The following is a 12,562-nucleotide window of genomic DNA, read 5'->3' as shown; positions in this document are numbered from 1 at the left end:
TTCGTGCTGGTTATCAGATATCTGTGTCATTCACAGGTTCCAAGGGAATGAATGGCTGGTTTCACAACAAATTCCTGGTTGTAACTCTAGCACATGTAAAGATACAAAAGTTACTGTAAGATGCTCAAAGTCAGAAATTGCAGTTTCGGTGTAGTTGTCCCAAGTGGTCTTTTAAACCGTGTGCGCAGTGTCAGTTTGATGTCCATACTTTTTTTTTTCTTCAGAATTAGTTTTGGAAACTATAGCTATTTAACGATAAACATGTATTTAAAGTCTTGCTGTATGACGATATTAAGAATATTCTTGAAAAGTTTTGAAAATACATTTTCTTAAATTCTATGAAACTTAATGGTTAATGTTTTTTGTATTCTGAACAACTGAAGTCGGGGTATTATATCTGCTGTTTATTTCAGGTTTGTAAATTTCTCCATGTTCTTATTGTATACAAAAGGAAAAAGTAATACAGGTCCACAATCCCTTATCCGCAATTCTGAAATTCGAAAAGCTCTGAAAACCGAAGGTGCATGACGTCAGTCGTGTCAGATGTTCTCTGATATTTTTTACTTTTTTGTTTGAAGTTTTATGTTTTATTTGAATGTAGATGTTTTACGTTTTATTGAAAATTCGCTGCAAAAAATATTAATGTGTTTGCAAACAGGCTTCTGCCACAGACCGTGTTACCGTAATATACAGTAAATATACTGTACTACTTTTCTGAAATCCGAAAAAATCTGAACTCCGAAACACATCTGGCCCCAAGGGTTTCGGAAAAGGGACTGTGGACCTGTACCAGCCTACGTGATATGAATCCTCTATGGGCTGGAAATTTTCAAAAACCTAGTATGACTAAAGGCTGGTTTGTACTTCTGCGTCTGCGTCTCTGCGTACATGCGCAGACGGCCACAGCTGTCTGCCAACATACCTGCACGTAAGCGTGACGCGTCCATAGGGGGCAGTGTCGCATTAACGTCACAATCTACACAAACGATACTCCATATGTATGGTGCACCTACGGTTGTATGGATGTAAATGGACACTGTTAATGACTTGTTATTTTATTATTATTACAGAAACTACACGCACACACATACAACTTGCATCCTGTATATGCAGATCTCTATTGTCTTGCTATAGTTGGCTAGAGACTTAACACTAGAACATACATACACACGTCTCTGCGTATGTGCATTTCTCCTGCATAGCCGTTATGTGTTACTAAACATTTGAATTAGATACATATATGGCGTTTCTGCTGTTAAACTCCTCAAAATTAATGAGCTATAAATACGTTCTTCTCCAACCGCCAGACCCGCAGTTTATTTGAGTCTATAGCCCACTGAATACTTTAATAAATATAGCCGATAATATTGGCTTTGTAATCAAATTGGTAATTGTGAAATCATGTTTATTGGTGAAACACGCTACACATCATATATTAATTATAATTATGTATTAGATTTGCACTTGCTCGTCTGATCGGCTCAGCACGTTTCTAACTTTCCTTTATAATTAAATCCTGATCTCGTAGTAAACCCGGGTCTCTGGATCAATGCCTTGATCATCACCTGTCTGATCATGATGCTAATTGTTCATTCCGTCCACGGAAAGCAAAGTACATTTTACCTTTCGTCCAAAATACTAATTATGTGGACAAATGCGTGTGGATGCATTTTAAATACTTTCGTATGTCCCCACATGGTTTAAAGACACACGGCGCACACCGGCCCCAGCACCGCGCCACTGGCCGCGGCTCTCAGAATGTCCTGCTCAGCCAATCAGCGCTGGCCTGACGCGCAGACGCAGAGACGCAGAGACGCGCTGTTGATTTCGGAGGAGTGACGTCGGCGCGTCTGCGGGCCTCTGCGGCTGCGCTTACCCACAAACCCCTGCTCTGCGTCCCTACGCAGAAGTATACATTTTAAGTATTTAAGTATAAAAGCCAGTTTTATTTTTTCCACCTTTTCTTATGAACAGTCCATTTACTGAAAGGAAAATATTTGTCTGCTGTTATGTAACACCACAATGAGGTCACAGTGTAGGTCATAGGGACTTTTATGTGACTAAAGCGGCACAGAATGTCACATGGTTTTAATGAACATAGAACATCTTTGCGGAGTTATTGGTTCTGAGTAAGACTGCATTCAGTGACATTTCTGAACATGCCGTTCTGCTGTACTATCTCTTGTTGAGACAAACCAAAAAACGGACTAGCAGGACAAGTGAATGTGATCAAGGATTTCTGGATATTTAGAGAAAATGTCAATCTTAATATTTGTACCTGAAAGCCTCAGTGTGAATCCTCCACCATGTAACCAAGGCCTTATAAGAATGTTCATCAGCTCTGAAGATCTTAAACTAGACACTAGTAGAAGCATCACTGTAGGGGTACTTTTTATGTTTGTTTTATTGTTGTGTTTTTATGCTTCCTTTAACTATTTTCCTTTAACTGCCAGGACATTTTTTCTTTCTCCTAATAAATCAAACAAATAATGTGTGGTCTAAATATTTTAATGAAGGGGGAAAGCTACAACAAGACCTAGTTGACTGAAGTAGGAAACTGGAGAACGACAGAACAAAATACGAACCTGAAATACGGCAGTAACAACGTCAAAGGGGATTGTTGAATGGGAGACCATTTATTTCGGACACCTACTTTCGCACACACTGCAGGGTCCTGGTGCTGTAGTAAGTTCCTGGAGGGCAGGCGCAGCCCTCTTCACACTCCTGCCCGCAGTGCTGTGTCGTGGCCAGAGAAGGGCAGCGGTGAGTGCAGGACGACACGCACGGCCCGTACTCCAATGTTGGCGGGCACTGGACAGCTGTACGGCAAGAGACACACTTGTATTTGGTGCATTTCCAACAATCTATTCAGTACAGTTAACTTTCCACTTTTTCAATGTATTCTTTAACTATGAATCTAGCACTGTCACTTATGTATTTATTATTATTTAAAAGCAACCACATACAAAATACATTTCACCAGTACTATACATAGTAGTGTAATCAAAATACCATATAGCGTTTATATTATGTACGATGTATTGCAAATGGTACAGAACAGTTTGGCTTCTTACTGCCTTTGAAATTAATCAAACTTATTTGATGAAGTAGCCTAATTGATTAAACTTGTTCTGTTGGGTGCAATGTGAAAGTGATCATATATTACACTGTTTTCTAAAAGTTAAAATGTGGGCTAAGCTTTCTGGAATTCCATTGTTTCGCTTTTGCAGCATAGAAACTTGAAGGTGCAGGAACATCTCAGCCTTATTTAAACAGGATAATACATTTTAAAAAGGTGGCAGCAGCTTCTTGGTATGCAGCCATTCTGCCCCAGGTGCGTGAAGCCCGGCTGCCGGGCCGCGTGCACTCACCGCACTCTGAGACGCGGGCTCTGAAGTCTAATATGACTCCGTATTTTCTGCACTGTCGAGCATAGTGAGCCAGAGCCGCACACAGGCACATCTTCCCACATTTGCAGGTGTCTGCCTTGCAGTGCTGGTGGAAAGGCGCAGGACTCAGGTACTCGTGACAGGGGGAGAACAGCTCCTGGTTCAGGATCTCGCACATTTCCATGGCATAGGAGGCTGAGAGGAACAACAGGAAACAAGAGGAGGGTGAATCGCACAGCCAGCATTACACTGCCACCCCGGTCTTGGGGCATGAAGGCAGACTCTCAAGCGAGTCCGCAGTCGAGAGAAAAATAAAAAGATACATTTGCAGTTTTCTGACTGTGTGTTCTGCTTTTAAATAAGCGCATTAAAACCATAACCCTGTGATTCAAAAATAAAAAATACTGTACTGTATGCCCGATATAGTGGTGAAAACAGAATACATATGTTAGAAAACAAATGTGGTTCTGTAGCACTGCCAGTTGTTTATTTGTACACTTGTAAATCGAAAGCACCTTATTACTCAAGTGCACATAACCTTAATCTTAAATCATCAGAGCCGCTGTACAACAGACGGCTTCTTGTTCTCTCTAAACTGTTTTCCCCACCTGAGGGATGCTAATTGTGTTGTTGTATTTGCTTGGAGAGCCTGCGGTAACTCTATCAGCACTGGGGATGCAGGCCTCACCTGCCTGCTGGTGTGTGTCACATGGGTCAAGCTGCGGAATGCTGTGTGCTGAAACACAGGCCGACGACAGCTTCCAGGAGTTCCCAAAGAGCTGCGGTGTGCTCTCGATCATCCCCGACGGGGACCTGCAAAACCCCGGCCCATGGTTAGCGTTCATGATATACTTTATAACTGCAGGTGCATCCAGTAGTTCACAATGAATCTGCATCTATGACAGTTAGAGCTGTGGATTTTCAAGGTACATGTTTTGTCCTCTTTCACCCCTAATTTCAGGAAGTATTGGCAAGCATCAGTTTTTAAAAGTGTAACATGGAGCCCAGTTTCTTTCTTATATCACAATGCTTACATGAAAGACTAATTGTTTGGTGGAAAAAAGAAAACATGGTTATAGAAAGACATCCCACCGAGATAACTACATAAGCAATGTTTGAATAATCTTTATTTTTATATATACTCGTCTTCTCATCTTTTATATGTTTTTTCATCTCTTGGGATCCATTCGATAGCTTCTTTGTCCACCTTTGATCTGCTATTTTTGCCATTTTCATTATATCACATTTCTATGCTTCTTTGCATTGCCCACAGTTTCTGTAACATTTTAGCCTTTTGTGATCAGGTTTCACTACCGAAATTGAGCTCTGGTAGTGTGCATTGGTCAAATATTTTTCTCTTCAGGCAAATGGGTAGATTTCCTTTCAACAGCGTACTGTTTCTTCCAGATGCGCTTCACCCCGTTTACACTCTTGTTATGATTTCATCCAAAATATCCCTGATAGTGCTGATAAGTTGTACAGATAACTTTTGATGTATTTTAGTATCGGTTGATCTACTTACATTCTCTTGAAGGACATATGATTTTAATGTTTATAATCATGGATTTTATTTCACCCCTGTGTTAAAATGATTATGAAAAGACTTTATTCCTGCTTTTATTAATCAAGGACAACCTTGAAGTTAGACTTCAGGAATGGTTACTGGAAAACTGAGAAACGGGACAGTGAGCGAGTCTTACAGGAAGTCGTCTTGAATGTTGCCATTAAATGTCCCGCAGAGTCCAATGGTGTCTTCTTTCCACACTTCATCCAACTGCACGTACAGCCTGAACTCTCTCCAGTTGTACTGCACACGCAATCCATCTGCTGTTTTCACTTGAAGAAACAGGGATGAGAGCTCCTGGATCTGAAAAATATCTAGAAATAAAAATAGATTTTAGTTTTTAGTTTTGTTTCATGTTGTCTTTACCAGGTGTAGAAGAGAAAAACATAACTATCAACTAATTTTTTTGTGTTTTTTCTGCCTTCTCCTTTGTCTTACCACTGACTTTTAAAAACATCATATCTGGAAACATTTCTGTTCATATTTAAAGGCTACACGTTTCTCTCCTTCACTCTCCATAAACCAGCTTTCGTTCAATAGACAGGCAACATGACTGTTTGATGAATATGTCAGTAGTTGCTCAATGTTTAAGCATTGTATGTAAAATTACCATCTGAATAGGGCAGGGTGATTCTGTACTGGTTGGACACAAACACCTCTCCACTGTGAGTCATTGTAATCTCTTTCCTTGGATCTTCATCAACAACCAGGTGAACTGACTGGATACAAGCCCCATCCAGGTTCTGAAAATACAAACAGGAGTTTGTCAAAAATTGATTCATCTTTTGGTTCCATGATAATTGTCATGGTAAGTAGCTCCAAATTTCAGAGATCCTTAAGGATTTCAAAACTGTGCTTAAGAGCTTAAAAATGCTCTAGTGAAATAGACATCAAAGACTGAACATCCTGGCCTGTGGCATCTGGAATGAAGACATGTTTGCTTGAGTGTTTCCTTACGGCCTTAGTGGCATACACTTTTTACTAGCAAGTGAACTGACTGATCTTAATATTGTCGCAGTAAGCCAAGTTGCGTTTGCCTAGTCATTGTTACACCAAGTGTTACACCACAATCCACCATACTCAGCATTTTGATCTCCTATGAATTATGATTGACCTTGAAATAGAAAGCCCCCAATGAAATTAGCAGAAAATGGTGATGGGTTTTTTTTGTGTGTGGATTTTTTATTTTGTATTATTTACTACAAAGCACTAGCTGATATTCTGACTAGGTAATGGTCGCTTTCAATTCTCTATCTCAAATCACTCATAAATGAAATGTCTTCTGTGTTTTCAGAGCATAAGCTCCTTTACAGCTTACTACAGCCCCATTATTACAATTGCCTATAAAATCACTTATCATAGGGAGAGAAAATTGTTAAAGCAAAAGTTTCTGTCTGACTCCAAGACAAGTCTTAATCGGGAGAAACTTAACCTGATAGTAAATCTCTGTATGGATGAATTGTTTCTTTCATAACCGCTGTACTCAGCAATCAGCAGGTGGTCTCACATGAGCTGCTGGTTCTTTCACCAGACGCTTTACAGAATCCCATTTTATCCACCACTACTCTCTTCATCTACAACTACAAAGACATTCAGTCTGTCACTCAGGACGGAGATAAGGTAATCCTGGGCAATTGCTTGTCTGATTCCTTGTCTCGAATGCGTCTGACATTTTATACCAGATCCACTTGATGCATGATGAGTTTTAATATCAGCAGTTCAGTGACGCTGGGAGATTGCTGGCAATGTGGTAGAGGGGATCTCGGCCTTTGTAGCTTTTCATGTTTTATCTGTCACAGCATTAGCCGGTTTGATCACTACATAAATGTGGTTCCAAGAGCCTTTTATCCTAAACTGACAATCTTCAAGTTCTGGATCTGAATGCTCCCCATTCGAGCTAATGGCCTTAATCACAAGGTTACAAAACGTTTTCAAATATACACTACTTGACCATGATTTTTTTTTTTACAATAGTTGCTGTATGTTATCTTATACAGCATTACAAATACAGAAATGTGACACTTAAATGGAAACCACAATTAGCCTCTAAAAGGGCACTAAATTATTTTCATACGTTATTATTATAATGATGATGATGAGTTTGGGTGCCCCGTCTAGTTTTCAGATTTGCCACAGCTTTCCTTACAATTATTTAAAAAAAAAAATTTGGGTGGCCATGATTAATCAGGGCCTAGGTCTGTGTTTGCTATATTTTCAGTTTGATATCTATCCATCTATCTATCCATCCATCCATTTATGAAAAAAAAAACCTACCGCTCCACAGGGGGTGTTCTGTATGGTGACAGTAAACTTCCCTGATGTGCGGCTTTTCACCAGAACGTACTGGCATGTGGCTTGGAATGTAAAAACCCGTCCATCGAAGGTCTGAAAATAAATATCTCCTGTAACAGAGCATTCTCCTGGCAGAGGAGGAAAGTGAGAAAGGGAGGAGGTTTATTAATAAGCCTGTTACATTGCTGGGAACGTGTCATGTCATACAACAATAATAAAGGTCAGCTTTTCTGTTTTCAAAAGTTAAATCATTTAGTGTAGCTTCTATACAGTTATCTGCAGAGCAGGCTTACACTAGAATGTATAACTGAACAAAATAACAGATTTCATTTGTTTTATAGAGACCAAATAAAACATGATGTGAAATCAGTCAAGGAGAATTGGTTTTCAGTGTTACCTGGACAGCTGTAGTCTGTGCAATTCCAGGTGCCCCCCATGCAAGTGCTGAAAGAATTATAAATAACAAAGAAATACAATACGATCCAAACAGAATACATTATATTTAAAACATTAAAACTACATATTGTTCTACAGGATTAAACTGGAATGGGCATGAATGATTGTTGGTGAGTACAAAAAATAAAAAATGCAAACCAGTTAATTGACTTTTTAAATTGTTAAATAATCGTTAAGCAATTTAGCATCTTTCCTAAAGTTAAGTGGTGTGGTGGTTAAGAAGGGTACAGTATCAGAAAATTCCTGATTCAAACCTTGGCTGTGTCACTTACTCACCATACAACCCTTCAACCACAAGAATGAAGTCCTGCAGTAACAGCAGCCATTTTTGACACCTTACATCACCCCCTTTTCTGTATTAGTCTCTTTTGATTAAACTGTCTATTTGATTATTATTATTATTTACATTTTCTTCTACTTCCTAAAGTGCTGACTTTTATCGGAAAACGTGGAAAGGTGAAACGTGTGCAAGTGAGGGTGACAGGGACTGACCAGTTGTTGCATTCCTCCTGCACCATCTGTCCTGGAGGATAGACCACGCCATGATATTCACATGGGCACTCCGCTGGCTTCACACAGCTCCCATTGTCGTAAATGAGCTCTGTAGGAACAGACCAGCAATGCACATCCCGCCATCATTCACGCCTTTAACAGTTCCTCCACCTTGGAGTGTGTTTATATACAAGAACAGAAAACAAAGTAAACATGTTTTCCACTCCAGATCACGGTACACTAACCTTCGGGGCAGTAGCATCCATCCAGGCACTGAAGTTTGCTATCAATGCACATTTTGTCAATGTTACAGGAGACGGGGCAGCATGTGATACATTCTCTGTATGTCAGTTTATCATCACATTCCACTGCTGTAACAAAAGAAGCAACATCTTAGTCAAGGGCACTTGGAGGTGGTAGACCAGCAGGCTGCTAGAGTTTAACTGTATAGAAAAAAGCTGATCAATTTCTGTAAGTGAGTTGATTACAACAAATGTACACTTTCCTCATTTTCATTTATTTAACAGCCAGGACTATTAAAAGGCAGAAGGCTCCAGGCACCTGTACTGGGAAATTTAGCACATTATCATCAGTAGTTATTGTGGATACCCTGGCACTATTTGAAAGAGTACGTGTGCTAATCCCAGATTTCCTCTTCCAGTTCAGGGTTTTGGAATCTGGCCTACCTAAAGTTTCCCAAACTGTCACCCCTGTCGTTTAATTGGATGAGTAGATTTCCACTCCTCTGATGTCCCCACTGTGTAGTGATCTACAACTCAGAAGTGGCTGCAGTGTTGGATGTAAAGTGTTTTGGGATGCTTTGGAGTGAAAAGCGCCTTATGAAATGCAAATTAATCATACCACACTGTGGAATTTGTGTCCTCCAGTCATACAGTGGGTGGTCAGCATGGGCACAGGCTCGGGCGTATTCTGTCAGGACTTGGCATAGCACCTCCTCAGCAGCCCCGGCACTTGCAGGGATAACGACAAAATATAGAAATAAAGGAGATGAGTGGGGCTCTTTTTGCACACAATTCATAGACCTACTTTTACCATTTTCTTTTACAGAGTTTATAGTTTATAGAAGCACAAACCGCAATTACAAAAAACACTGTGAGTTTAATAGTGTTAAACGTGGTCTTCATCGGGCTTGTTTGGTTTTATTGACTTCATCTAGACACCCTATTGTTTTTAGGAGAGAAAGCTTGGCTTGAGCACAAACATTATTAGTGTTTTAGTTCAGTAGTAGTAATGGTTAAATCTGGCTTTTATATGCACTTGATATATGGTGAGAGAACTCATTATGAGATGGAGGGATCACTTCACATAAAGCATTGTACATTGTACTGTACATTGTAAAACATATCAACCCGGTGCACCTTTATGCTCAAGGCCAGTGCCTGAGTTCACAGTACTTACATGCAGAGATCATTGGAACAGCTGGCCATGTGAGGATAGGGGCTAACATACTCATGGCATTCTGCAAAGGGGGGTCCCAGCAGTAGGGCACAGAGTTCACGCACATTCTGAAATGGAAGGGAAAATCTTGAAGGGGTTAGGACATCTTTTTTGACATGGTACAGAGCTCCAATTTTACTGATGTTTCCAATTACACGATTATAGCATGGTTATTTGCTTTCAAGCAAAAATAATTGTCAATAGTTCTGCACCACCCGATCACGCAAAATCTCATAGACAGCTTTGGTAGGGAACCTGCTTTGTCACCTGTTGTATGTCTCGGGTGTGTGTTGAACACGGAGAGGGGAAGTCATCGGACACAGGGGCGCATGGTTGTTGGCGGGGATCTGCTTCCGTCCAGCTGTTTCCAAACAGGGCTATGTCCTGTGTGAGAATCCCTGAGGGAAACAATATTGCTGCAGTAAACTAAGAGCATAGAAACCCATAGACAATATTCAGCCATTGTTGTTTTTTGTTATTTTTACTAGTTAAGCCAGATCTTGCCAACAGAAAAATTTTACATCCACAAACTATCTAGGCATGGATAAATTGATAGATTATCTATGCCAGGACCAAAACCTAATATGATTACCAGTAATTACCAGAAAACTCTCTTTATGCCAATGCTGCTTGTACCAGGTCATTGCACCATTGCTCTCCAGCCATCAATAAACCTATATGTAACCAAGTCAAGTGTGGGCCTATATTGGCTATATTGTGAACAGCTCTCCTGAGTTTGGGTATTTGTCTCTTTATTTTTGTTCCTCAGTAGAATAGTAGCCTATATATTCTCCTGCATCTCAGTACATCCCTGTAGTCCACCTACCATAGCTGGTTTCAAGGTCATCTTGTATGTCTGCGTTGAAGTTACCACACAGTCCACAAGTTCTTGCCACGTATTCTGGACTCATCTTGATGTACACAGAAGCTGTGCTGCCTTCCCAGGCCAGTGTAAAGCCGTGTTGTTGGGTCACCAAGATGTACTGTGATATTCTTTCTATCTCTATGTCATGCACACTGTGTGGAAGCTGCATACTAGAGAGAGAGAATGGAACATCCTGAGCCACATTGTTCGGTTACATAAAACCTAAACTGCCTATATGTCAGCGTAGGACATCACCAGAATTTGAATATATTGTCCTCTTATCATATTGTTTAAGTAAAGGAAATACAGTATTATTATATTTTAAAACAAAAAGAACAATCTACACTACTAAGGTTTTTAAAGCTTAATATTGCTGGTTACCTTTGACCTTTGAAGGTAACATTGTACTTCTGTAGTCGGAGCTCTCCTTCCCCTGGAAGATACAGGCTGACTGAACGAGCACACGCGTATGTGGAGGAATGACATTCTGGATCGTTGTGGACCTGTATGATCAGAGAAATGGTTCTCATTATGATGAATATCATGGGATCAAAAGAGTTTGAGCACATGGAGTGACTTCATTTGGAGGTGGAGAGAAGCACACACTTTGTCATTTTGATCCTGTAATGGTAGACTCTTACCCAACTTGTGCAACGCAATGGCTAGAAAACTAATTTTGTTGAATTGTTCACATGAAAGTATTGTGTTTCATTTAATGTTAAAGTAAAACAATAAGGCACGATTTGAATTAGATTCTGGTAATACCTTTCATCTATCACCTTTGTTTAACAAGTTACACAAATGCTTTCTGAAATTATATTTTTCCACATTTGTTAATAGTGTAAGAGTCTTATTCTTTCACAGAGGCATGACATGCTATAATGCCATTTTCCATAACTGCTGCATCTCAGAAAGACTATAAAGTTGCCCAGAATGATAGATGATCTATGTAAGTAGTCCCTTCCTGACTGCCGGACAAATTAAATGATCACTTCCATAAATAAAAGCAATCGGTTGTTAGGTTAAAGATGTCTTCTCTCTGGTTCCTTAGAAATGAACCCTTTTAGTAGCTCCTGGCACAATGTCAATTTTGTTTTAAATTTGGGAGTACCAGACTAGGCAGGTAATTATGGAATTAAAGCGTAATTGACTTAAATTACTCTAATAATGAGATCACTTTCACTAATCTGCAGTGCAAATATTTTCCTGGGGCTCAGGCAATATAATTCCCATTAGACAAGTTGCCAGAGACAAGGCTGGGTAAAAAGAGATTCTATATAGAAAACTTTTAACTGAGAACAGAAAAGATTTAGAGGATAATACGGTACTGATATATCAAATGCCATCTCAGAAATTAGCACATAACAACCGCTTTCCCACACAATGCCAGAATGTCCTGAGAAGTCTGGAACACATGAATTTGTAATTTTCTGGAACAGCTTGTGAAAAAATCAGCACCCACTGCACCCTGACTTTTTCTGACTTGACACTAATAAAACGTGTCATTTTCTGTGTCAAATAATTGTACTATCCTCTAGCATTCTTTCTTGCTGAGGTTGAACACAAACTCAGTGCAAAAGATGCTATACATGTTATAAACATGTATTTTGCAGTTTTGTGAGGTTTTCTTTATATGTTCATTATTATTATTATTATTATTATTATTATTATTATTATTATTATTATTATTATTATTATTATATTTTTTTTTTAACAGGACACAATCCATACAAATTAGCCCTGCCAATGTTTGGTGGCATAGAGACATATAGATTGACTGCCCACCTGCGGGGAGGTGTGTTGTAATACACCTGCCTATTGGGACAGCAAGAGCGTGTCTTTGAAGAGGTTCCAAAGTTCTAGGCTGCATTGCTAAAGCAGGCCAAAGGTTACCTTTTAATTTGATCCTGTTTTCCTATTATCGGTTGTTTGTTGTATATCTGTGCAGCGCCACCTCCTGATACATGGCAGGCATAGCATGTATTAGACCAACAAAGAACTCTTTCAGAACCAAATATCAAATGCAGTAATTTCAAAACTGCACTC

The 12,562-nt window shown here is 39.6% G+C and overlaps 1 protein-coding gene across 1 annotated transcript in view; it reads right to left on the bottom strand.

The window, feature by feature from the left end:
- otog (otogelin) overlaps nucleotides 1-8,369 on the bottom strand; it is a 46,047-nt gene extending 37,678 nt beyond the window's left edge. Inside the window, exons 1-8 of the mRNA XM_066700957.1 lie at nucleotides 8,194-8,369; nucleotides 7,643-7,689; nucleotides 7,228-7,373; nucleotides 5,564-5,696; nucleotides 5,090-5,267; nucleotides 4,078-4,202; nucleotides 3,372-3,584; nucleotides 2,654-2,819 (exon numbers count right to left, since the gene is read on the bottom strand). Of these exons, the coding sequence (XP_066557054.1) occupies nucleotides 2,654-2,819; nucleotides 3,372-3,584; nucleotides 4,078-4,202; nucleotides 5,090-5,267; nucleotides 5,564-5,696; nucleotides 7,228-7,373; nucleotides 7,643-7,689; nucleotides 8,194-8,219 (1,034 nt within the window). The 5' untranslated portion in view covers nucleotides 8,220-8,369. The remainder of the gene's footprint in view (nucleotides 1-2,653; nucleotides 2,820-3,371; nucleotides 3,585-4,077; nucleotides 4,203-5,089; nucleotides 5,268-5,563; nucleotides 5,697-7,227; nucleotides 7,374-7,642; nucleotides 7,690-8,193) is intronic.
- Between the last annotated feature and the right edge of the window lie 4,193 nt (nucleotides 8,370-12,562).

This window comes from Amia ocellicauda, chromosome 4 (assembly GCF_036373705.1).
Source record: "Amia ocellicauda isolate fAmiCal2 chromosome 4, fAmiCal2.hap1, whole genome shotgun sequence".
NCBI lineage: Eukaryota > Metazoa > Chordata > Actinopteri > Amiiformes > Amiidae > Amia > Amia ocellicauda.
The sequence above is the reverse complement of the archived record's forward strand: the minus strand, read 5'-3'. Positions and strand labels throughout refer to the sequence as shown.